The sequence below is a fragment of the Saccopteryx bilineata genome, chromosome 2 (genome assembly GCF_036850765.1).
Source record: "Saccopteryx bilineata isolate mSacBil1 chromosome 2, mSacBil1_pri_phased_curated, whole genome shotgun sequence".
Taxonomy (NCBI): Eukaryota; Metazoa; Chordata; class Mammalia; order Chiroptera; family Emballonuridae; genus Saccopteryx; species Saccopteryx bilineata.
Genome location: NC_089491.1, coordinates 388,426,117 through 388,450,509, shown reverse-complemented (window position 1 = coordinate 388,450,509; position 24,393 = coordinate 388,426,117). Strand labels below are relative to the sequence as shown.

General features: G+C 45.8%; 2 protein-coding genes across 2 annotated transcripts in view; both read left to right on the top strand.

Moving 5' to 3' along the window:
* Nucleotides 1-4,033, top strand: part of LOC136327243 (myosin-8) — a 34,544-nt gene extending 30,511 nt beyond the window's left edge. The window contains exons 36-40 of the mRNA XM_066264241.1: nt 1,539-1,664; nt 1,754-1,924; nt 2,113-2,217; nt 2,779-2,874; nt 3,802-4,033. Of these exons, the coding sequence (XP_066120338.1) occupies nt 1,539-1,664; nt 1,754-1,924; nt 2,113-2,217; nt 2,779-2,874; nt 3,802-3,954 (651 nt within the window). The 3' untranslated portion in view covers nt 3,955-4,033. The remainder of the gene's footprint in view (nt 1-1,538; nt 1,665-1,753; nt 1,925-2,112; nt 2,218-2,778; nt 2,875-3,801) is intronic.
* A 13,165-nt stretch (nt 4,034-17,198) lies between these two features.
* The window catches only part of LOC136327245 (myosin-13), a 51,427-nt gene continuing 44,232 nt past the window's right edge, over nt 17,199-24,393 (top strand). The window contains exons 1-3 of the mRNA XM_066264244.1: nt 17,199-17,246; nt 21,161-21,376; nt 24,062-24,205. Coding sequence (XP_066120341.1) covers nt 21,173-21,376; nt 24,062-24,205 — 348 coding nt within the window. The 5' untranslated portion in view covers nt 17,199-17,246; nt 21,161-21,172. The remainder of the gene's footprint in view (nt 17,247-21,160; nt 21,377-24,061; nt 24,206-24,393) is intronic.

Genomic DNA, 24,393 nt, shown 5'->3' with positions numbered 1-24,393 from the left:
CTGAGTGTGGCAGGACAAGAGCCACTCTGGAGGGGTGTTAACCTCAGTAGGTCCTCAAGGAAATGTCAGGGGTGAACAGTGTTAGCAAAGTTACCAGAAAGCGTCAAAAATAGTGCCTTCCAGTTAGGTTAAAAAAGGGGAAGAGGGGAACAGCATCTGCCAGCACCTCTCAAAAGAAAGTTCCAACATATCTTCATCCTCCAGCACACACCCTAAAATTAGTCAATGTATCATCTTTGTGTATAGCCTACGTGCTTTTCATATTGCTGCCTCCATGCCAGGACTCAGAAAGAATGCAACCTGGGTTTCCTACAGCCCTTTGGCTCCCCCAGACGTAAGACCCACTGATTTTTAGAGCCATATATAAAGGGCTCCTTTTCCTGGTGCAGGTTTCCTAGGCTAGGGCCTTGACCCCTCACTCTTCGGGATAACCTCCATAGTTGTGATCCTTCTCACATGTGAGTCACTGCATGGGGAGTCTGGGATAGGAGAGGTCTTGACTAGACTCAGTCTCTACCTGTCTTACCTATGTCAATGTGCCTTTTTCTTTACATCCATCACAGAAAATCTGTTCTGCTAGTAGTCATGTCATTCTCAGAGACAGCTATTCTATATGTAGCTGTAGTTTTGGTATCAATGAGAGTAGATGAACTTGGGAACTTTCTACTTCACCATATTAAACTTGAAGCCATAGCCTCACTTTTGAATGTCAGTTTAGCTTGTCTGTAAAATGTTCCTGTGGTTGGTGCAGAGCCCCCACAAAAAACTAATTCCAAATAGGATTGCTGAGTCACTCTCTGTCTTTTTTAGATTTTCTACCCCCCCCCCCCAAAAAGAATATTACTTTTTTATTTAAAAATAAGATTTGGTTCTTTATTTTGAAAACCATGATGTGGAGTAAACATGGATAAAGATATCTGTTAACTCCAAAATCTGAAAATGTTCCATGAAACATTTCTTAGCATTGTTGTGTTTATTGTCCCTATGCCTTGCCCAGTCAGTAAATGCAGTAGCACCCTCTAATCATTTTGACAACCAAACATATCTATGCCCAAACATTTCCAAGAACCCTCTGAGGCAGTAGTGCTTCCCTTTGAGAACCACTGGGTTGAGATTTTAAGAAAATGTTTTTATAAGACTAATGTAGCATTTTTGAAAGGACCAAAGCATGAAAATACGCAGAGAATAGATTACTTCTAAGTGAGAATCTCCCAGTGCCGGGCACTTACAAAAGGATCTATTCTTTTCTAATATTTCCAACCTATAAAGATACAAGACTAGTGAGGTCCATTTGAAATAGAACTGAAAGAGCAATTAATTTAGATATTCTTATATCTCAGAAGTCCTTATGCATAAATCAGGTGACACTTGTGGCAGCAGTGAGGGGGGTTTACAACCTTGTAAATAATTACTTTGCACTGAATAAATATTTAAAGTTGAGTGAAATGTTGCCATTAGTCCCTTGTATGAGCAAATAAATAAGACATTTATAAAGTCCCAAAAGGGCATGCTAATTCACACTGACTGGTTTTTAACAGAACACTAGCCTGATCAACACCAAGAAGAAATTAGAAAATGATGTTTCACAACTCCAGAGTGAAGTGGAAGAAGTAATTCAAGAATCACGCAATGCAGAAGAGAAGGCCAAGAAGGCCATCACTGACGTGAGCAAGATGAGCATTTGCTTTACTAAAACACATGGCTACCTGCCAATGCCAGGCTTCCTTACTTTCTTGATCTCCTTACTAATCAGGCGGCCATGATGGCCGAGGAGCTGAAGAAGGAGCAGGACACCAGCGCCCACCTGGAGCGGATGAAGAAGAACCTGGAGCAGACGGTGAAGGACCTGCAGCACCGTCTGGACGAGGCGGAGCAGCTGGCCCTGAAGGGCGGGAGGAAGCAGATCCAGAAACTGGAGGCCAGAGTGGGTGTCTCAATCTCTCCAAGTCTGAGAAAAGAAAAAAAGGAACTCCCTCTACCCTTCTCTCTTCCTGCATATTTGACTTCCCTCCTTGTTCTGAGGCTGGGGACATCCACGTAATACCTTCAGTAGGTCCTGAGCTAATTATTATCCTCCAAGACTGACTCCATAAGTATCTTGCTTGGTTGCAGGTACGTGAACTTGAAGGAGAGGTTGAAAATGAACAGAAACGCAATGCTGAGGCTGTTAAAGGTTTGAGGAAACATGAGAGAAGAGTAAAGGAACTTTCTTACCAGGTAAGGAAATAGCTTCCTAGAATATCCGGACTTCCTGCCAGTGGAAAATTGGAAACCTGGTGGTGATTCATGTGTCACTCACAGATAGATATCACTAACTTTATATATATAAGAGGAAAATGACATAGTTGCCTATCACAGACCTATACTAAGCTTGAAAAATCAGGAAGGCCTTTAGCATAAGAGAGGAAAGAATACAGGTTTTAAAGCCAGATAAATGGGTATTAGCCCTCATCTGGCCTCTCTTATTTTTTAAACTTGGGTAGATTACTTAACACTCTAAACCTTAGCTTCATCACCTATGAAATAGAACAATAACATCTACTCTCCATGGTAGGAAGATAAGGGTTAGAAAGGTTGTGTACACACAGTTATCGAATACAGTGCCTGCACATAGTGGACATTTAATAAGAATGGTGATTGTTATTACTATGAAGAAAGCCTCGGAGTTGACCAACTTTACCCTAGGCCCACTGCCATCAAAGCAAAGTGACTTATTTTACTACCTCTAGCAGAGTTATTTTATTGGGTTGACTGCAGATCGTTTTTTCAAACTTCCAGACTGAGGAAGACCGCAAGAATGTTCTCAGACTGCAAGACTTGGTAGATAAATTACAGGCAAAGGTGAAATCATATAAAAGACAAGCAGAGGAGGCTGTAAGTATCTTTATGTCTTGGGGGTGGAGGGAGAAATCTTTTGGAGAGGTAGAAAATGTATAAAGAAATCATGTTAAATGAGAAAGGATATAAAGTAAGAATATATAACTCATTTTTAGAAGAGATGATTTTATAAATACAAATTTACCCCCAAATCCTAATTACAGAATAAGACTTTAAGAAGAGATATTTTATTATTAAACAATTTGTAAGGTTTGCAGGAAAAAGAAAGTTCTAACTAACTCACCTTATCTGACAGCTGAAAAGAATATATAGTAGAAACTAACCCCATAGTAAGTATTCCTCTCCCTCTAGAAATGAACAAACTCAAGTGTTTTTAAATGCCAAACTTACATCTTGTACCCCAACTGACCTATACATTCACTACCAGTATCATCCTCAGGGGCTCGTCTCTCCACATTAAGGACATGTTGGAAGCTTCTTCAGCTTCACTATTTCTAGTTTGTTCCAATTCTTCCAGACACATGAAGTAGGCAGGAAGCAAGGCAAGGAAAGGAGAAGCACAAACAGTAGGGAGTCCAAACAACAGACATACTTTCTTCCTAGCCCCATTTTCCCTTTTTCTGTATACCGGAGTAAAAATACATGGCCAAAAATAAAAATAAAAATGTTTTAAGTGGGATTTTCCCAAAGTTGTAGTTTGACCTTAGATTTACTTACTAAACTCTGTAACGGAGAGTACCTGGGTCCCTCCCTCCTTTCCACCCAGCCCATGCACTACAACTGGATTTCACGTTTGTATGAGTTTGGCATAATAACACTGTGACTTAAGTTCTGTCCTGACTTGAAGTCAGATACGGCAAACTGACCACAAGAAATATTTCAGTTGAAAAAATAATCCTGTTTGGTGACAAGTGCAATGAGAACCACAAAGTGTAATTCTTACATTTTTATCTCTCTTCCCAGGAGGAACAATCCAACGCCAATCTCGCTAAATTCCGCAAGCTCCAGCACGAGCTGGAGGAGGCGGAGGAGCGGGCCGACATCGCCGAGTCCCAGGTCAACAAGCTGCGGGTGAAGAGCCGCGAGGTGCACACAAAGGTCATGAGTGAAGAGTGATCAGGCCCTGATGCTGTGGAATGACTGAAGAGAGGCACAGAATGTGCTATTTTTGGTCACTTACTTTCCTACGTTTAATTTTCTCTTACTGTTGAGTAAATAAAAGTAAACTTATCAATTAAACCAACTGTCACTTTTATTTTCAGAATTACTTCCTTTAAAATGCAATTCTCACTTAGCTATTATTTTCAATAACATATATGGCTTTGCGGAGCCTTCAATATTCTTATCTCCGTCACCACCCAGCATCCCCTTTTCCAGACTCCTACCATACTATTCTCTTTTGCTGGTCTTTATGTTATTAAATCTTTCTAGATGGTTAAAAATTACAAGGAAAACACTCCCTGAGACTGCCTTTTCAGACAGGACACATTCATGTATACACTGCACAGAGTTATTGAGCATCTACTATGTGCCACTGGTCAACATCCTGAGTCATTAGCAAAGTAAGAATTAAAACATAATGAGCTATCACTACACACCTATTACAATGGCTAACAGTCCTAGTGCTGGCCAAGAGGTGGAGGAACTGGACCCCTCATATCTGCTAGTGATAATGTGAAATGGCACAACCATGTGGGAAAGTTTTACAGCTTCTTTAAACGTTAATTGTCCATTTGTTCCAGTCATTCTATTTCTGTTTACCCAAGAGAAATGAAAACATACATACATACAAAAACGTGTACACAAATAGTCACAGCGTATTTATCTGTAATAGCCAAAACTGAGCCCTGGCCGGTTAGCTCAGTGGTAGAGCGTCGGCCTGGCATGCAGGAGTCCCGGGTTTGATTCCAGGCCAGGGCACACAGGAGAAGCGCCCATCTGCTTCTCCACCCCTCCCCCTCTCCTTCCTCTCTCTCTCTCTCTCTCTTCCCCTCCTGCAGCCAAGGCTCCATTGGAGCAAAGTTTGCCCGGGCACTGAGGATGGCTCTGTGGCCTCTGTATCAGGTGCTAGAATGGCTCTGATTGTGGCAGAGCGACGCCCCAGATGGGCAGAGCATCGCCCCTGGCGGGCGTGCCGGGTGGATCCCAGTCGGGCGCATGTGGGAGTCTATCTGACTGCCTCCCCGTTTCCAACTTCAGAAAAATACCAAAAAAAACAAAAACAAAAACATATGCATAAACATTTATACACAAATGTTTACTAGACTATTAAAAAGAACAAAAAATTAGAGCACCCTAAATGCCTAACAAAGGAAAACTGGTTAAATAAATTACAGTACATTCATAGGATACAATGCTATGTAACTTTGACAATTCATGATGTAAAAGAAGAGTTAATACCATGAGGAAATTTTCATAATCTGTTAAGTTTTAAAGGCAGAACACTAAACCATGCTTATGAGCTGATACCCCAAGTGTGTGTTTAAAATAGATTGTGTATGTGTTTACGGAAACCTGGAAGGGTAGGCGTGAAAGGGCTTAAACCAAATTTAGGTAGAGATGACTTCCACGCTAAAATTTTAGGGGTGATCTTAAATTTTCCTTCAGCAGAGTTGAATATATTTTGTAATATTTCTACCAGATGTATATACTATTTTTGGAATTTTTTTTAAAAGGCTCATGATTTTTTTTTTAACTAACTCACTAAAAGTAAGCTGCTTAAGACTTCATAGACACTTCTCATCAAAGACAAGGATCTCCCTGACAACAGAAAAGCGAAGAAGAGGCAGCAAGGGTCATTTGATGGATGGGACCATTAGCGCAGCTGCTCAAAGCTGTTGCCTTTCATCCAAGCTTTCGGGAAGGATTAACATTCCAGGGCTAACCCAGCAGCTGTCCCCGCGCGAACGTCAATCAGCCTCCTGGCCGTGGCGGGGATCTGGGCACATGTTACCCACACCCGTGTCCCCAGGCACCTCCGCGGCAGACCTCCTAGGACCTAGGTCGTGCTTTTTCCTAAGTGGGAAGCAGAAGCATCAGCTGTGGGCAGACGGAAAGAACCTACCTCACTTACGAGTGGAATTCACCGACTTGTGTCCTCCCTGCCTGGTTCCAAAGGCCACCAAGAGGTGGCAGCTGCCCAAGCCCAGGAGGAAAAACAAAGCCTTGCCTGTCTGTGATGCAGGAGAGAAAAAAACAAACAAAAAACCAGTCCCCTTGGGGGGGGGGGACGCCCAAAGCAGGGCGAAGCTTCCATTACAGCAGCCTGACCTTCAGGACCATTTCCTCAGCTCCTCACAGACACTACTGGGGAAACTGAGGCATGACCCGGCGGGAGGGCTCGAAGGATGGGATACTTTGTTAAGGACATGGATGGGAAAGGTCATACCTTCTTTTTAGCAAAAGAATCGTAATGTTTTCTGGTAGTCTAAAAATAATAATAATAATTCAACGAAGACCCACAGACTGTATGTAGCACCCAAGATGAAGTCAGCACAGCAGAATGTACAGGAATATGTCTGTGCAAACCTAACAACACACTTCGAACTGCACGGAAAAACTGCAACTGCAGTTCCGCGACGGACGAGTTTCTCAAAACTGGCCTTGTGGCCCAGTCACGTCGAGGGCCCTGCATCCAAGATGTCCTCTCCCCCTTCAATTTCAGCCTCTCCGCCCTACAGCCTCACACAGCCACTGTCTGGAATCGACGGGCCTCCCCCAAAAAAGTCACGGGGATGGCCACGGCCTTTCTTACCCACAAACTGGCTACCCCGCACTTCCCGCTGGGTCACACAATCGCCGCCAGAGGGGGCCCAACATGGTGAGGCCACGTCCTGCCTTCCTTCCTCAGCAGCCTCGCTCTTCCCGTGATGCCCCGGGACACACCGGAAGTGACCCCTCTGTTCTCGCGAGAAGTTGAAGCCTCGTTTCTCTCCAGGAGTCAGAGCACAAGGTTACCTGAAGTCTTTTTCTGCGTGATCCACCCACCCACCCATCCCCAACTAAATCCTCAGCTCATTTTGGGAAAAACAACTTTTTATCCCCAATGCCCGGAAAAAGTGTCTTTAGAAGCTGTTTGTTATATGGAGAGCAGACACTCAATAAGTTACTTGTGTTGGAAGGTATGAAGCAGAAGGGAATAGAAAAACATAGCAGATAATAGGGCCAACACTTAGCGCGCGCACACACACACACACACACACAGAGAGAAAGCTGCCTTTATAATAATAGCTGACATTTAAACCTCCAAATCTTTATCTTACTTTTCCAGTCTCTAACCATTTGGCACCTAGCCTACCTGGGTCAGTTCATTCCTTCCTACTGTTTCTTCACCCCCTTTGCTCTGCCCTACTGGCTTCTGTTGTTGTTGTTCCTGTGCTGGTAAACTTACCTCCCAAAGCCTTCAGATTTGTTTCCGCTGCCTAGAACACTGTCCTCTGTTCATATTCTCATGGCTTGCTCCTTCACTTCACTAAAGTGTCCGTTTAAATATTATCTCTTCAGAGAAACTTTTCCTGATTTATCTACTTAAACACCACATAGCCATTATTGTCTTATCCTGATTTTCCATTCCTTCAAAGCATCTGTCACACACACACACACACACACACATACACACTACAATAGAATTTCCATGAGGACAGAGAAGTTGCTTGTTTTGTTCCCTAGTACTTAAAATCCTCCCGGGACAGAGTAGGCTCTCAATGGATATTTGATGAATAAACAGTTAAATGAGTGCATGCTTCCTATGTTGCTGGCTCTGTGCATTACAGTTTTAAAATTAGGACTAGGTGTGAATTTTTGTCATCATCCTGGCTTAGTGGGAGATCTCAAACTGGTCCCATTCAACCTCATGTTAGTCAAGCTTGAGGATTTTGCAATCATCCCCCCAACCGCCTTTCAGGTAGGGTGATGAACTTCTCTAGATTTGCCTGGGACTCTCCTGATTTTAAAATCGAAAGCCACAGGAACTTCTTCAATTCTACGCAAAGTAGCATGGTTGGTCCCCCTACTTCAGCTATCCATGATCCATCTTTTTTGTTTTGTTTAATTGTTGTTTGTGCAAGGGTGTGGGGGGGGAGTGAGGAGTTGCCTGAAGAGTGTTGTGAGCCATCTGAACAGGAAATTAGCCATATGCAGTGGGTAGGATAGGAGGATTGGATAGGCCAGTGGTTGAACTGTGGTCAGCTCGTGGGGCTCACCAAACAGCAACATTAAACACATGAAGGAGTGACACAGATGATGCTGTCCTGACTTCCAGAGCCCTCTGGCACTGGCAGTGGCAGGTGCTTTCTCTAGAGAAAGCCCCTGGTTGCCACACCTGAGGCTTTCTCCTGTCACCATGGCCCTTCCTGCTCTCCCTTCTTCCAAACCACCATGTCAACTCCAAATAGAACCCTTCCAGAATTTCACAAACTCAGTTGTCACAAGAACTCATGAGATAGGTATTGTTCTGAGCCCATGTCACTGATGAAGAAATTGAGGCTCAGGAAACTTACATAACTTGACCAAATTCACATTGCTTAGATGGTGGGTGGAGTCAGGATTTGAACCCCAACATTTTGAATCTCAAGGTCCATTCTGAGTTACTATATTAATCATGAAAATTCTAATAATATAAATGCATATTTTAGATGTTCTGTAATGAACATATATATACATTCAAGGTGAGGTAAAAGTAGGTTTACAGTCGTTTGTGTGGAAAATAATACAGTGATTAACAAATGAGAATACAAGATCAAACTCAGTGTTTCCCATGCTCACAACTGTAAACCTACTATTGTCCCACCCTGTATATATTTAGGATACATCATTTAAGACCCCAGTAATAGTAAATGAAAGGGATTGCTCATGCTTTTCTTAGTTCTAATGAGGTTTTAAGCAACCAAAGTAAACAATACAGGGCTAATAGACAGGAAAAAAACAAATTACAGAGGCCGTAAGTCTCACAGGAATCAGTCAAGGTTATGAAGTCGGGCAGGGAAGTATCCAGTTTACTGAGTGGACTTGGCTGGGATTTCTTCTCCGAACACAATGTTCCCCGGCCATCCAACCCCTCCACGTTGCTTTGGAGAAGGATGCCTGGTTTGTGTGTCATTTGGAGAAGCGTGTGTAATTCTGAGAGCATTAGTGTCTTACAGGATCTTGCAAAGCCTGAAGCAGCTGTCTTAAAGTGAAAAGACAAACCGGACTTGGAGTCAGAGATGTTTGTTTGATTCCCATTTTGCTACACACTAACTGTATGACTAGTCACTTAACCTTCCCAAGCATTGGTTCTCCCATCAGTAAAAATATCAGGCTATCTCTTCATTGAGGTTTAAAGAGAATCAATTTAAATAATTATCTTGATAGCCCCCTATCAACTCTGCCTTGCAAACTTTCAGTGGACAAATGCCAGCGGCGAAAAAGGTTATGTATTGCATTTGAAAGGGCTCTGAATGACTGGCCTTGGGTTTGAAACTAGAAGGGGAAGGGGTCTGTCTCTACCGTGGGCATAAATTAGGTTGTGTTTTACAGCCTCAATTTCTGATTCTGTGTGGCCAGCATTAGATTAGACAGTATTCAAGACCCCACTTTAGTTCTAAAGTCTAAGAGTCTCACTGAAATCTTAAATCTTTCATTCAGTTCATAGATGAATTAGTGTCATTCACTAATGTACCAGTCCTGTGACTTTCACCCAGAAATTTCTGTTGCTGGCGAGGAACTTCCTGCTACTTTCTGAAATTTCATCTGTTACATAAGCTCTTAGAGAGTTGTGAAGAGTCAGGTGTGATCCTGCCATCGGCACAGCTAATTGCCCTTTCTTCTCACGTAGCCCTCTGAGGAATGACCTTGCTCACACTTGTTTCCTAGTCCTCTCTTTGTCCCTGCCAGTGTCTTCTATTTTCTACATGGTCTGTATCTACATGTCCACGGAATGCATCATATACAGTCATCAGTGGAGAAATCTGTTCCTAGGAGAGTCAGGAAAATGTTTTTTTCCTCTTTAACACCTACTCAGTCCTAATCCCTTACCTTCAAAGCTTCCACCCCCACCATACTGCTGACATTTATGTCAGGGTCACCTCCCTGTGAATCAGTACCCTGTTCATGCCGCCTTCTCCTCCTCCTCCTCCTTCTCCCACTCTTCCTCTCCTTCTTCTTCTTCTTCTGTGTAGTGTTCTTCATTATGTCATCTCTCTTGCAAATATCACCTCCCTTGCCATCTCTTGACATGAAAGAGAAAGCTCCCTTCCCTTTAGAGTGGACAGAATGATTTTGTAACACTAATGGAGAAAACTTTCATTCATAGAACCCCTCTCAGGTTTGAGTTGGAATGGCGGTGTGGGCTGGGAGCTATAGACTCTGGGGCATCGTGCTGGGGTAAAAATAGGGTTCCCAAAAGGACATACGTAAGAAAAAATAGGCAGTTACCAAACTTACTAAGGATAAGGATGCAAGTGGTCTTCTTTACTTGAACACTTTTATTTTGCTGCATAACCAGATGAGCACAGCTAAATGACTCCCGTAATAGAGGAACAACTGAGTACCAGTAGGAGTATGAAAAACAACTCAGGGAAGGAATGGAAATGAACCACCAACGTCAGTGTGAAGAAAAATAGATTCTGTAGAACTGACGTTTCTGATAGAAACTGCGTACTTTACTCTAGGGTATGTAATATTTTCCTCTTCTACATCTTCCCCAACAAAATCTTCAGTGAAGTCCACATAGATCACTTATATTTTGGCGTTGATGGGTTATTTTCAGAAGTCTTCATCAAGGTTGATATCGATTCTAACATACTGTTTGGTATGGGCTAGACACCGCTGCATGCAGAGACAGCGACATCTAGATGGTGAAGATATTATCTCCTCTGATCTCCACACTATCCTCATGACTTGGACAGAAACAGAGTTATTTTCCTGATTTTTCAGCTGAAGGGAGAACACAGTTGCTGAGACAGATGACGTGACTTGCCACAGTTAGTGTGCGGAGACATAAAATTGGACCCGTTTGGCTCTGCTGGCTCCCACGAGATCCCACGCAAGTATTTCCTTGCCAAAAGAATGAACTTTTCCTTTCTTCACTCTTTGTATCTTCATTTACTCCTCCCACTTCTTTTTTTTTTTTTTTTTTTTTTCATTTTTCTGAAGCTGGAAACAGGGAGAGACAGTCAGACAGACTCCCGCATGCGCCCGACCGGGATCCACCCGGCACGTCCACCAGGGGGCGATGCTCTGCCCACCAGGGGGCGATGCTCTGCCCACCAGGGGGCGATGCTCTGCCCCTCCGGGGCGTCGCCATGTTGCATCCAGAGCCACTCTAGCACCTGGGGCAGAGGCCACAGAGCCATCCCCAGCGCCCGGGCCATCTTTGCTCCAATGGAGCCTTAGCTGCTGGAGGGGAAGAGAGAGACAGGGAGGAAAGCGCGGCGAGGGGTGGAGAAGCAAATGGGCGCTTCTCCTGTGTGCCCTGGCCGGGAATCGAACTGGGTCCTCCGCACGCTAGGCCGACGCTCTGCCACTGAACCAACCGGCCAGGGCACTCCTCCCACTTCTTAAACGTGCAGCCTTCCTCTGAGAACTCAGCCTCCCTAGGTTCAAGTGTTGCCTTCATACAGTCTCACACACACACACAAACACACACTCACACACACACACACACACACAGTGCGCGCGCGCGCACACACGAGCGCGCGCACATACACACACACATATGCGCGCGCACACACACACCCCTACAGCTCCAGCCTTGACCTCTGCTTTAAATTGCAGATCCTTATCTCTCCTGATAGCTGGACATCACCATCCTCTCAACCTCGATATGTCTAAACTCTAAACTCATCCTTCCCCCTTCGGGATTTCCTCCTGCCCGGTCACCTGTCCGAGACTCCCAGGCTGAACTGAGACCTCGCTAAAGGCGGAGTCTCTGACTCCTGCTCCGCCTCCAACCCAGCGGTCAGTCATCTAGCTCCATGGACCCCACTCTCTGCGCATTCCCTTTCTCTCTCTTTTTGAGTCTCATTCTATCCTACTGAATCAAGGCTCTCTTTGTCTTACACCATAATTATTATTTGTTATATTCAACGCAAGTAGATGTTAATATACATTGAGTGGATTTTTATATATTGATATAATGTGAGATGGGGCCTCAGAAAATAAGGCTACCGCTCACAGAGGGTATTTTCACCTCCTTGGATTTAAAAGCTCTCTTTTCTTACTGGGCCTAAACGGGAAGATGCAGAGGGCCGAGCGCACACCACACTTCCCTTTGAGTCTGCAGGGCGGACTTAGAGTCACCTGGGCACACCAGTGGAAAAGCCAGGAGTCTGCTGCTATGGGGCCTTTGAATACAGATCTAAATTCATAGGCGCATCTGGGGGTTCATTCAAACCATCTAACTATGGTCATCAGGGCCTGTGTAATCATCTTGGAATTTTATATCATATATATATATTTATTTTACCATGTGTATGTATATTTTTATATATTTATTTTATATATATATTTATTATATATATTTATTATATATATATTTATTATATATATTTATTATATATGAATTTATTTTACCGTGTGTATGTATATTTACATGTGTGTGTGTGTGTATGTATTTTACTATTGTGCTCAAACACCTCAGAAGATTCCCCAATGATTTTAGACAAATCTCCCGAGCCCCTCACTGGCAGTGCACGCTCTGCACAAACAAGTGTGGCCCGCTTCTCCAGCCCTCACCTCCGCACTGCCCCCCAACCTTCCAGCGCTTCACGCCAGGCTTGCCCGGTCCGCCTTTCCTGACACCTTGGAACGTCTTGTTTCCAAGTCGTGCTTCCTCAGCACCTCCTTCTTGTCCCTCCCGCCCATGTAAAGCCTGCCTTCTCTAAGACAGAGTGTAGGATACAGGTAAAAGCCAGGCTTTGGATGGAATCAGAAAGCCTGGATTTCAATTCTGGCTCGTTGCCTATCAGCTGTGGGGCCCCTGGCCAATCACGTAACTTCCTTAGCCCTTGGTTTCCCCAAATGGACAATAAGAACAATAATAACATAAATACTATAAACCCCTCAGGCTTATAGCAACATAATAAACTATACAAAAAAAATGCTAGGTGAACAAGAAAGATGGCTTCTCTCCTTCAAAGCAATAAAATTGTCATTCATAACCATTCTGATAATATTTTACATATACAGCATACTTTATGGGGTCTCAAATACCACGTACATGCATACAATCTACTGGGCTTCCCACTCACCTTGGCTCTTAACCTTGGAAAAGTGATCTACCCTTTTCCAGTCTGTGCACCCCCTGCACAATTCCATTATCAGCTCCTTTGGGGCCGTGACCTTATTTCATATCCCCATTCCCCGCTTTCAGCACAGAGCCCTGTACCGTGAAGGCACTCAGAAGTGATGTGCTTGTAGAAGGGAAAGGTTATAGGCACAGGATCTAGAACCGGAGAGGATTGTCCCTTCTGCCACTTACTACAAGTATGGCCTTGGGAGTTATGTACACTCTCAGCGACCCAATGTCCTCAGCCATATAATGGGAATGATATTCACACCTAACTCACAGAACTGTTATGAAACTCCACTAAACAGACATGAACAAAGCCTGAGTTCTTGATAAATGTTAAGCATTACTATTAAGTGAGACTCAGTCTGATTCCATTCTGCCTTATCCCTTCCGCTCTCTTTCAACCCAGATTTCCCATGAATCCATCTTGATTCATTTATTCACCAAATATTGACCAAGTGTCTGTTACGTCCACAAGTCTGTTGAATAAAAGCAGTCATGTTTGTGTCAGATACCTTTTCTGTTGCTTTCTTCTGGGACAAATGGTGCTAAGAAACAGACTCTCCTCTTGTTTCCTGGTGTTGGAAATAAGATGGTTCTCCATATTTCTTTACTGAAAGAAAGGGGTTTTCTCCAATCCCTTCCTAGGCTATAATTTATGGTGAAACTCTAATAGCAAGGAGTAGAGTTTGCCACTTTCCTAAACTCATTCAGCTGCAGGACCATTTATTTCACCGTTTCTCTAAGAATCAGCTTTCTGTGAAATGTATTTTGGAAAGCATTACATGGAAGTCCTATTCTCACCTATTCCTCCTCTGCCCACATTTCATTTAAACTCACGCAAACTGGCCTTTGGAAACGCCCCACTGACAGGAGACTAGGCTTTGGAGGACTGGGTGGGGAGTGTGCATTCGGCAGATATTGAACTTATACGATATAAACATGTCAGGCTGTATTGCTATAAATGGCTCTTTTACATGTATGATTGTTCCCACATACTCAAACATCACTTAGGTTTTAGCAAAAAAAAAAAAAAAAAAAATTCCCCCAGGCATCCATAAGAATTGCCGCAAAGATAACAATTTTCATTAAAACCTTCTAGAACTTCACTTGGAACTTGTTGATCTTTCTTTAGCCTGATCTTAATTTTGTAGTCTGTGTCCCAGTCTACAGAAGATTAGAAAAATAAATCAGACTACTAGAGGTAGACATACCAACCATAGAAAGAATCATCACATCTGAGAGGCTGGCCTTGAAAGTGCAGATATAAAACGTAAATAACAGACACAAAAATTCATAGCAATCTAGGAGCAGTCAATGAGAGACAAAACCCAGTAAAAAGAACTGGTATCCCTGACGACTTCATTATGTCACCTCCCAGACTCCTGAGTGATCAAGATAAAGTTGAATTCTATTCAAGGCACCAGATTAAATAAAACAAGATAACATGCAATGCATTTTTAAAAAGCTTTCCTTCATCAATGGGTTTTTTAACAATCAACCGATCAATAACAATAATGTGTTAATTTTCCAGAAATTTCTCAGAAGAGGCACACACCCTCCCATACCCCTTAGCAACTCTGGGTCGATAAGATGTCATCACTGCCCGTGCTATTGATCTGCCATTGCTTGACAATCCACCCTGTGGTTCTGTCCTTTACTGACCTTCTCAGCACACTCTGCCCCAGTTCCACTCAGCCCCTAGGGCTCTCTAAGTCTCAAAGATCTGTGTCCAACGTCAAAATCCCTACGCAGCTGACTTGGCATTATGCAGCCTCCGCTGGTCATTTATCCAAGTAACTTAACAAGAGTGAGAGATCAGGGCAACGACACATTTACATCTAACGAGTCAAGGGTGATCTCCCCCAAATATAGCCAGGAGAGAGTGCTGAACTGGCAGATTTGGGAGTATAAAGAGAGCTTTGGGGGGGGGGGGGTCTGCTCTTAAAACTGCTCCGATCCAACATCTCCAGGTAAGTGCTCCCAGTGCCCGCTTTGTTGTTCCGTGTAGTTCAGGGGTCCCCAAACTACGGCCCGCGGGCCACATGCGGCCCCCTGAGGCCATTTATCCGGCCCCCGCCGCACTTCTGGAAGGGGCACCTCTTTCATTGGTGGTCAGTGAGAGGAGCATAGTTCCCATTGAAATACTGGTCAGTTTGTTGATTTAAATTTACTTGTTCTTTATTTTAAATATTGTATTTGTTCCCGTTTTGTTTTTTTACTTTAAAATAAGATACGTGCAGTGTGCATAGGGATTTGTTTATAGTTTTTTTTTATAGTCCGGCCCTCCAACGGTCTGAGAGACAGTGAACTGGCCCCCTGTGTAAAAAGTTTGGGGACCCCTGGTGTAGTTGTTATTCAACCGGATGAAGTGACCAGTCAAGAAGGAAAGGCAACGTCGTAGCCTTTACTAGAAGGGCTTCTACGTGGAAGGCCCCTGTGTTAAGGGCAATATGGGAAGCAGTACAGCAAGAAAGATCTTTGCCTTTCATGAAGATGGGTTTTTTTTGTAAGGAGTAAAAAGATAAGCATATAAACAATTATGATGCAGAAAATGTTAGCCTAGAGACTACTGCTGAGTATGATGCCCATTCCCCCCTCTAATTGTTTAGGTCGGCGTTACACCAGGCCATCGGCAAATAGACATACTACTGTGTGATGTCTCGTCTGTAATTGTCTTAACCTATTATTTGAAAGTTGTATGGCTATTTAAGTGTTTTTCTCATGTCACGTTTTCTGGGAGAGGATGGCAGGGAGACAGTCCCCCAAGCATTTTCCCCGTCCTATCCATCACCGTCTGGTTATTACTGACTGGCTTCCAGACTGCCCTTGCACGGCATGCTGTGTGGACTTTAGGCTGGGTCACGTCTGACACCGTGGTAGCGGCCCTCAGAGGGACTTCAGCTTTGGGAGACTTGTGACACTTTCATATCAGGTCATCATCTCCACCGGAGTGCTTTCCATCAGGATTTACAGGGCTAAGAGGAATCCTGGAGACTTTTTTGGTGCATTTGTCTTATTTTACAGAAGGAAACCAAAGCCCAAAGAAGTAACACCAGCTACCTAACAAAACTGAGGTTTGAAAACGGAGGTTGTGTCTCCAAGTCTTATTCCTTTTGAATTAAGGATTCAGATCTTTATATGTAACTATTTCCTTTTTCCTGAGAAATTTGTGAGACTCTTTGGCATAGCTAGAGAGTTATTAGAGCCTCATAAAAGAAAGAGAGGGAAGGAAACAATGATAATATTGATAGTAAACCAACTGTTTAAGTGTGTCCTCCTGCCTACGTGGCATGTGGTGGAATGTTCCCCTGGTTCCGTAAAAGCAAAGCACAGTAAATGGGAAGTTTGTTTAAATTAAAATTTGTGGTTGAAAAGTGTTCAGACTCCATGGCTCCATGAGAGCTCCTGGACCTCAGAGTCCTTAGTCCTAGGTGAGCTTTCAGCTGTCCTGCCTGCTTCTGTCTTCTCCAGGAGAATTTAGGACATTTAAGAGAGTGCTTTTCCTAGACTTCTTAGAGAAGTTCTGCCTACAACTCACAACTTGACTCCAATTGTCAGAGGGATTCAACTTTTGCCTCTGAGCACCCAGGTTGTAATCTAGATCGGTCCCTTCCCTCCTTTCTTCTTTTCCCGATCCCACTGCCCCCTTCCTCTCCGGCCGGAAGCAGTCGAAGTCCCCACAGCACTTCCTTTAGACTCTTACAGAATTGTCTTACTCTTTCTTGTTTAAAGATTTATTTGAGCATTTTTCTGAACCCTTACTAAGTTTTTCTGTAGAGTGGAGACTCTTTCCTCTACCTTGTAACCCCTTAAGAAGCAGACATGCTACTTTGCACACAAAGGAGATACTTAAAAAAAAAAAAAAGCATTAATCCAATGTTGTAATTGATCAATTCTTTAAAGAATGATAATTAAACAAAAGGAGAAATGGCAAAGTTAATTCCATCCTATACCATCTACTGTGTATCTACTTAAAAGTGCTAAATTTAGGGGAGAAAAACACAGTTTCTATATTTACGTAAACTCTTTGTAGTTCACTTGTTCTTTGTCTTTGCTTTGATTTGATTCTGAAATAACCTCCAGGAAGACACTTCATTCCTGAAGGACACAGACCACCACTTTGGGAAGTCAAAAGGTAAGAGTCACTGTCAACTTGATTGGGAATGCAATAATTGACATTAGCAAGCACTGTTGAACACATTGTCACTCCTGCTGCACTCATAAGAAGCTGAAATTGATGAAGTGAAAATCAATTACTTAAGTATCCTTAAGGGCAGGTTATAAAATATGCAGGTTTTATCAAAACAAGGATGAGCCCCAACTTTGCTCATGGCGTTAATGAGTATGACACACAGGACAGACGCACAGGGCAGACTAGATCAACTGCCAGGTCAATCTAGTTCGTCGGCCTGAGCGTGATGCTTGTAAGGTCAAGATTCAGGCTTCGCACACACAGGAATTTTTCTGTTGTCCGAGCAGAGCCTGCACCCCTGAATCTACCCAGCTGGGCCTCTCCTCACAAGCAATGCTGAGAAAATACAGAGAAACCAATTCAAACCTGTTCTCAGTGTGGCAACAAAAGCCTTCCCTCCCAACCCCCCTTCTCCTGAAAAACAAAACCTGTGTGGATTAAAGGTAATTCTAGGTAAATGAGGACCAAGAAAAGAAATGATCACTGAGTCATAATGATCATGCCTCTACTGGAAAGATACAGTAGCTGAGAGACTCCCAGGAGAGGATGAGAGTCAAGAGCTGCGTCAGGTACTCTGACAGCTAAGGGGTCGGGGGCGGAGGGGAGGCACGCAGAAGGTAGTGATCGAGATTAGGAGGACTGGGGTGGCCTTCTCAATCAGACGATCCCTAAAGACAGCGGCAGAGTTGGTGGCAAAGGGACGTCGCTATGTAGGGTGAGAAGCAGGTCAAGGTCTCAGAACAGAGAAGAGGCTCGTTTAGGGACTTTCTGGGGGGGGGAGGGGGGTACAGGGGCACCATGAGTCACGGCTGGATCAGACGTAACAAGGTGAAGTCTGTCACCAGAACGCAGAGGCACACGGACAGCGAGAAGATCCAGCTTAACGACGGCACACGTGCCGGGGATTGAGGGGCTTTGCTCACCAGTGCGCGGTGAGTCAGCAGGAGGGACCAGGCTGCCAAGAGGCAGTCACCACCTCGGGCACTGCCCCCAGGTCAAGGGAGGTGAGGGCACATGCTGCAGGAAGACGAGACATGGTTTGGATGCCACACTTTGACAGATTAACGGCAGCGGGGTCACCGTGATAGTATAGATTCAGAAGCACCTCACGGAAGAAGCAGACGAAGATGGAGCTGGGCCTGTTTAGCGCGGAGCAGATAAAATGATGGACCACGCGGAGCAGTCATCAAACGGGTGCAGCGGTGTCTTCACGGGAGGAAGGCCTGAGCTCTCCCTGCGGTCACCGAGGGCTGGAACGAGGACCGGTCACCCCGAAGTCACAGAATGGCAGGCTTTAGTGTACAGCAAGGAGAGCGTTTGACCTGTGAAACCTGCTCAGAAAGGAAAAGAATTCATCCCTGAAGGTGTCAAGTAGGCTGGACAACACCTTTGCAAGAAGAGTGCTGAGAGAACTCTCTCATCATATAAGCAGTGAAACGAAAGCTGCAGGATTCTGAGTCACTGTTAGAGAAATGCAGGAAAGGAGAAAAGTCTCCACCTCAACACTGGTAGCGAGGTGAAACCCAGACGGAGACTTGTGTTTGTCTAGGGTGCCTAAAAGCATAGTTTGACCAGGAGCCACCGCAGTCTTCCCCCAAAGTTCATTCTGATCCCATCTTCACAATGTTGGCAATACCCTTTCAACACCAGCACTGTTACTTCATTTGATATCTTCATTTACGTTGATTCCTTTTTTCCTTAGGTTTGTTATTTGTAAGTTACCTTCTATGCTTGCTCTGAACATGGGGACCACCAGCATCCGCTAGATACTTGTTAAATACTCAGAATCTCAACAAGTGACTACAGAGGCAGACATGAAGATCTAGCTATCTTTTATGAATAGTGGATGTTCAAGAAAGTTGAAAAAAATGGAAAATAATGCTATGCTTCTCGCTAATTTTTTTTTTTTTTAGTTTTGGAAAACAGTCATTTTCATAAATGTGAAGTTATTTATGTTAAGACGTAATCGATGATACAGTAATGTTAAATGCATTAATACATAGGTTAACATTTACTCCATTTTAATTTCTCATATAGTAAATACCAGTAGATATGACTGACTTAAACCAAAGCTTGTTGTGTTCTCATCATTAAGAGTGGGAAGGGATTCTGAGGACACAAAGTTTGAGAATGGCTGCTGCAGTGAAATCCATTTAAACCACAGCGCAAGACACCCCCTTCAGAGAGGGGGAAAGCAGCGTGGATTAATTCCTCCCCATCCCGCAGGTCGTAACCGAGAACATTTAAACCAGCCTGAGGGCTGCAGGCCTGGGGACCCTTTGTGGGTGATGTACTGAGTTCTAATCTCTTACTGTGAAAACCGTGAGTCCCAGGTGGTTCCGCAGAGCCACTGGCCAAAGTGAAACTCAGACAACGGACCTGAATAAAGCCCAGAGAGAAGCAGGGGCTTCTCTTTCTGGAGGAGCTGCAGGGAGGGTCCCACTGCAGCAGTCACCAGGGAAAGGCCCTTTCGTGGAGGGGGGGGGGCGACTTCCAAGAGAGAGCTGGAAAGTGTTCAACTGCCCCACTTTCACAGGGAACATAGAAGGCCTTATTCAAAAACTGACTTTTCTTAAAAGAGGTATGGGGGTGTGTGTGTGTGTGTGTGTGTCTGTGTGTGTGAGCGCACGCGCACACGTGCGTGCACGTGTGTAAAATTTAACTCCAGGCTTTCTTCTTCATTTTAGGTGGAAACAGACAAGGGTTGGGAGAGGTTAAGTGGTTTGACCACATTCACTGACTTTGAAGCCAGGTGTTTCTGGCTTCTCAGTGGGGAAAACATGCAAAGAGAAGGGCCCGTGATGGGGGGTGGTTTGGGGAGAGCGTGACGGCGAGGGTAGTGGGACGGTAGGGGAGAGAGACACTTACACGCCACACGCACACGCACACCGGGCAGCGAGGTCCAGGGCACGCGTGATCCCACTGAGCGTGGTTTGTCACGCCCCAACCCGGCTCCACACAGCTCAGGTTTGGAGACCCCTGCCCCAGGCCCAGTGTATCTCAGCTCTGCTCGGGCACAGAAATCCTCCTGCACAGAAAATGCAGGTTCTGATTCTGTCATCGGGTGGGTCTGAGACTCTGAATTTCTGACAGGCTTCTGGCTGATGCTGTCTCAGCAGGGTCAGGCCCACACCCGGCAGGAGGAAGGCTCTGAGCCAGCAGTTCTAGAGTGTGGCCCCCGGGCCAGCAGCGAGCACACGGCCTAGCAACTCACAGGGAGGGCACCTGGTCAGGCCCAGGCAGATGAATCAGAGACTCTGGGCCTGGGGCCCTGTGACCTGTGTTTCAAAGGCCCTCCAGGTAACTCTGGGGACCAGTGCTGCAGGCCATGCTGCCTCGTCACCTTGCTCCCTGAGATTAGCTAAACACGTGCGGCCACACCTTCTGTGCAGCTCACTACTTTTCACTGAGCTGTCCGGAATTCCTACTAGGAATTATCAACATTCTTTTCAGACACCTTTAAGATGGGGTGTCTTAGAAGATTTTGGGTGGTGCTGAGATTACAGGGCTCCAACATGACGTAGGATCAAGGAAGGCCGCCTGAACGGGGCCTCACCTTGACTTGACTTCCAGGCCTGGGGTGAACGAAGATTTCTACAACCAACACTCGTAAATGAAACCAACTCCTCAGACTTTTTTTTTTTTTAGAGTATAATGTCCCCTTGAGCTCATTCCCACTCGCCCACTCGACGCCCACGGACCTGGTTCTAGATTCCCCAGGAAATGGGTTCATCTCCGGACCTCGTGGGTCTGGCTCCCTGTCTGGGTGGAAGTAACAGGGCGGGGCCCCTCAGGTCCCCTGTGCCCGAGACTCCAGACTCAGCTGTCCACCCCACCCCCCCCCCCCGTCTCCCCAGCCCCCTGCCACCATGAGCTCCGACGCGGAAATGGCCATTTTCGGGGAAGCGGCTCCCTACCTGCGAAAGCCGGAGAAGGAGAGAATCGAAGCTCAAAATCGGCCGTTCGACTCGAAGAAAGCCTGCTTCGCGGTGGATGATAAGGAATTATATGTGAAAGGTACGATTCAGAGCAGGGAAGATGACAAAGTCACAGTCAAGACCCTCGATGACCGGGTGAGTACTGATTTCAGGGGTCCGTGGTAAGGGGGGCTCCGCCGTTTTCCTTTGGGGTGGGCTACCCGGCATTGCATGCTGGTGCCGAGGAATCGGACGCCCACCCGTTCTGCGGCGAAGCCTCAGGTGAACGCTGCCATGGCGCACGCTTTTCCGTCTCCTTTTCTTCTCTAAGGACTTGGCCTTTGATTGTTTTTGTGATGTCCATTTTGGGGAAAGAGGAAGGTGAGGGTGGAAGAGCTTGAACTATTTAAGAAAAAGATTCCTATTGTTTGCTCCTGGGTGGGATGACCAGATAGAACTCTCCAGGCTGCAGAGCGACTCACTGACCAGATAGAACTCTCCGGGCTCCAGAGCGACTCACTGACCAGATAGAACTCTCCGGGCTCCAGAGCGACTCACTGACCAGATAGAACTCTCCGGGCTGCAGAGCGACTCACTGACCAGATAGAACTCTCCGGGCTGCAGAGCGACTCACTGACCAGATAGAACTCTCCGGGCTGCAGAGCGACTCACTGACCAGATAGAACTCTCCGGGCTGCAGAGCGACTTACTGACCAGATAGAACTCTCCGGGCTGCAGAGCGACTCACTGACCAGATAGAACTCTCCGGGCTGCAGAGCGACTCACTGACCAGATAGAACTCTCCGGGCTGCAGAGCGACTCACTGACCAGATAGAACTCTCCGGGCTCCAGAGCCACTTACTGACCAGATAGAACTCTCCGGGCTCCAGAGCCACTTACTGACCAGATAGAACTCTCCGGGCTGCAGAGCGACTCACTGACCAGATAGAACTCTCCGGGCTGCAGAGCCACTTACTGACCAGATAGAACTCTCCGGGCTGCAGAGCCACTTACTGACCAGATAGAACTCTCCGGGCTGCAGAGCCACTTACTGACCAGATAGAACTCTCCGGGCTGCAGAGCCACTTACTGACCAGATAGAACTCTCCGGGCTGCAGAGACTCACTGACCAGATAGAACTCTCCGGGCTGCAGAGCCACTTACTGACCAGATAGAACTCTCCGGGCTGCAGAGCCACTTACTGACCAGATAGAACTCTCCGGGCTGCAGAGCCACTCACTGACCAGATAGAACTCTCCGGGCTCCAGAGCGACTCACTGACCAGATAGAACTCTCCGGGCTGCAGAGCCACTTACTGACCAGATAGAACTCTCCGGGCTGCAGAGCCACTTACTGACCAGATAGAACTCTCCGGGCTGCAGAGCCACTTACTGACCAGATAGAACTCTCCGGGCTGCAGAGCAATCTACTGAGGAAGCTCTGGGGACAATGTTTAGTTTGATGCAGAGAATTATAGTGCACTGCCCCATTCATCGTTTTCTGCACACCCACCACGTCTAGGTCGCAGTGCCTGGCATGTCCCAGACATAAGCAACCCTTAGCACCTGTCCTCTAAAGTTTATCAGGTAGGGCAGACGAGGTCCATAAACGCATTGCCGTGACGAGTCTCAGATCACAAACTCGGGCTTACGAGACAGGTTTTTCTTTTTTTAAGTTATTGAACTTGATCACTGATGTCAGCCTCTCTTCCCTGGGATAGTATACATTTAAAAAATAAGTTTTCTTCTGTCATCCTTGGGGTCTCCCTCAGGGTTGTGCTATGTTTTCAGAACCTTACACAGAACCACACCGGGGGTCTCGCCGCCCCCCTGAAGGGTCTGCTAAGACGTCAGCCCCGGAGCCTGAAGCTTCAGGATGCACACACGTCCTCTCCCCTCGGCGACCTTAGCTGTCTCTCTAGTGGGAGTGGAAGTCTTCATGCCTTAAGAGATTGGATTTGTACCAACGAATGCCCTTTCTTTCACCTTCTCAGTAAAAGCCTCAGGGTCTTTCTAATGACTTCGGCTTTCCGAAAACAAAAGCCAGGGAGCCTTACAGGCTCGTTCTCTTTGGAGGCCTATTTTTCACCTCTCCTTTGTAGTGCAGTGCAGAGCAGAGCCAGAGCCGGCGGTATGCTGGAGTGGAGGAGAAAGGTGGGAAAACGCAGAGGAGACGGTTAAGTAACAGTCTCCGAGTCCTGTTCAGCCATGGAGTCTGTCTGAGGCAGGTTCAAAGGCTTTCTCTAGTGGAGCAGAGGTGTAGAATATTAGGAAAGCCTTGCAAAGATTGGGAGAGAGGAAGCACGACATGGAAGAGATGGTGCTTGAGTTGAACTTTGTGATTTTTCTAGACATCATTAAAAAAACTAAACAAAACATTGCAGAAAAGGAACCCCTGTGAGCAGAGGTATGGAAGGGAAGTTGCACGGACTCTATTGGAGTAGCTCTTTCCAACCTTCCAAGCTTTGTCCCCATCCCAGCACTCACAGCAAATGGAGTAAAACAGAGGCCATCTGCCCAGGCCTTGGCCAGGCTAAGTCCCACCTGCAGCCCGAGGGCTGAAACACTCTATCACTCTGCCCACCTATAACCCGCTCCTGCCACACAGAGTGGCATGCTGGCTGGGGGCCTCAGGCCTGAACTGGTTATGCAGGTTGACCAGTGTTAGGTTAGCCAAGGACAGTTATTTACGGGGCACCGCTGGGCAGGAAGTGAAGCATAAAGCCATCCACGTTAGTGGAGTGGCCGCTCCGTAATCTCTCCCCGCTCCCTCCACACCGACAGAGTGGGGTACGCCTCATCTGTGCCACACTCACCGGGTGCTCTTCCTCCCAATGCCCAGACGCTCACTCTGAACAGTGACCAGGTGTTTCCCATGAACCCTCCCAAATTCGACAAGATCGAGGACATGGCCATGATGACCCACCTGCACGAGCCCGCCGTGCTGTACAACCTCAAAGAGCGTTACGCAGCCTGGATGATCTACGTGAGTGCCCCCTTCGATGTTACTTTTCCAATATTCCATGTACTGTACCGTGTTAGCTAAAACAAATCGCAGACTTCATTCTCAGACTTTGCTAAGGCAATGCTATCTCAAGACCAATCATTCGGTTCGGGTTATAAATTCTGATGTGCTTGAAAATATGCACGTGGAAAGCCATCTACTCAATACCG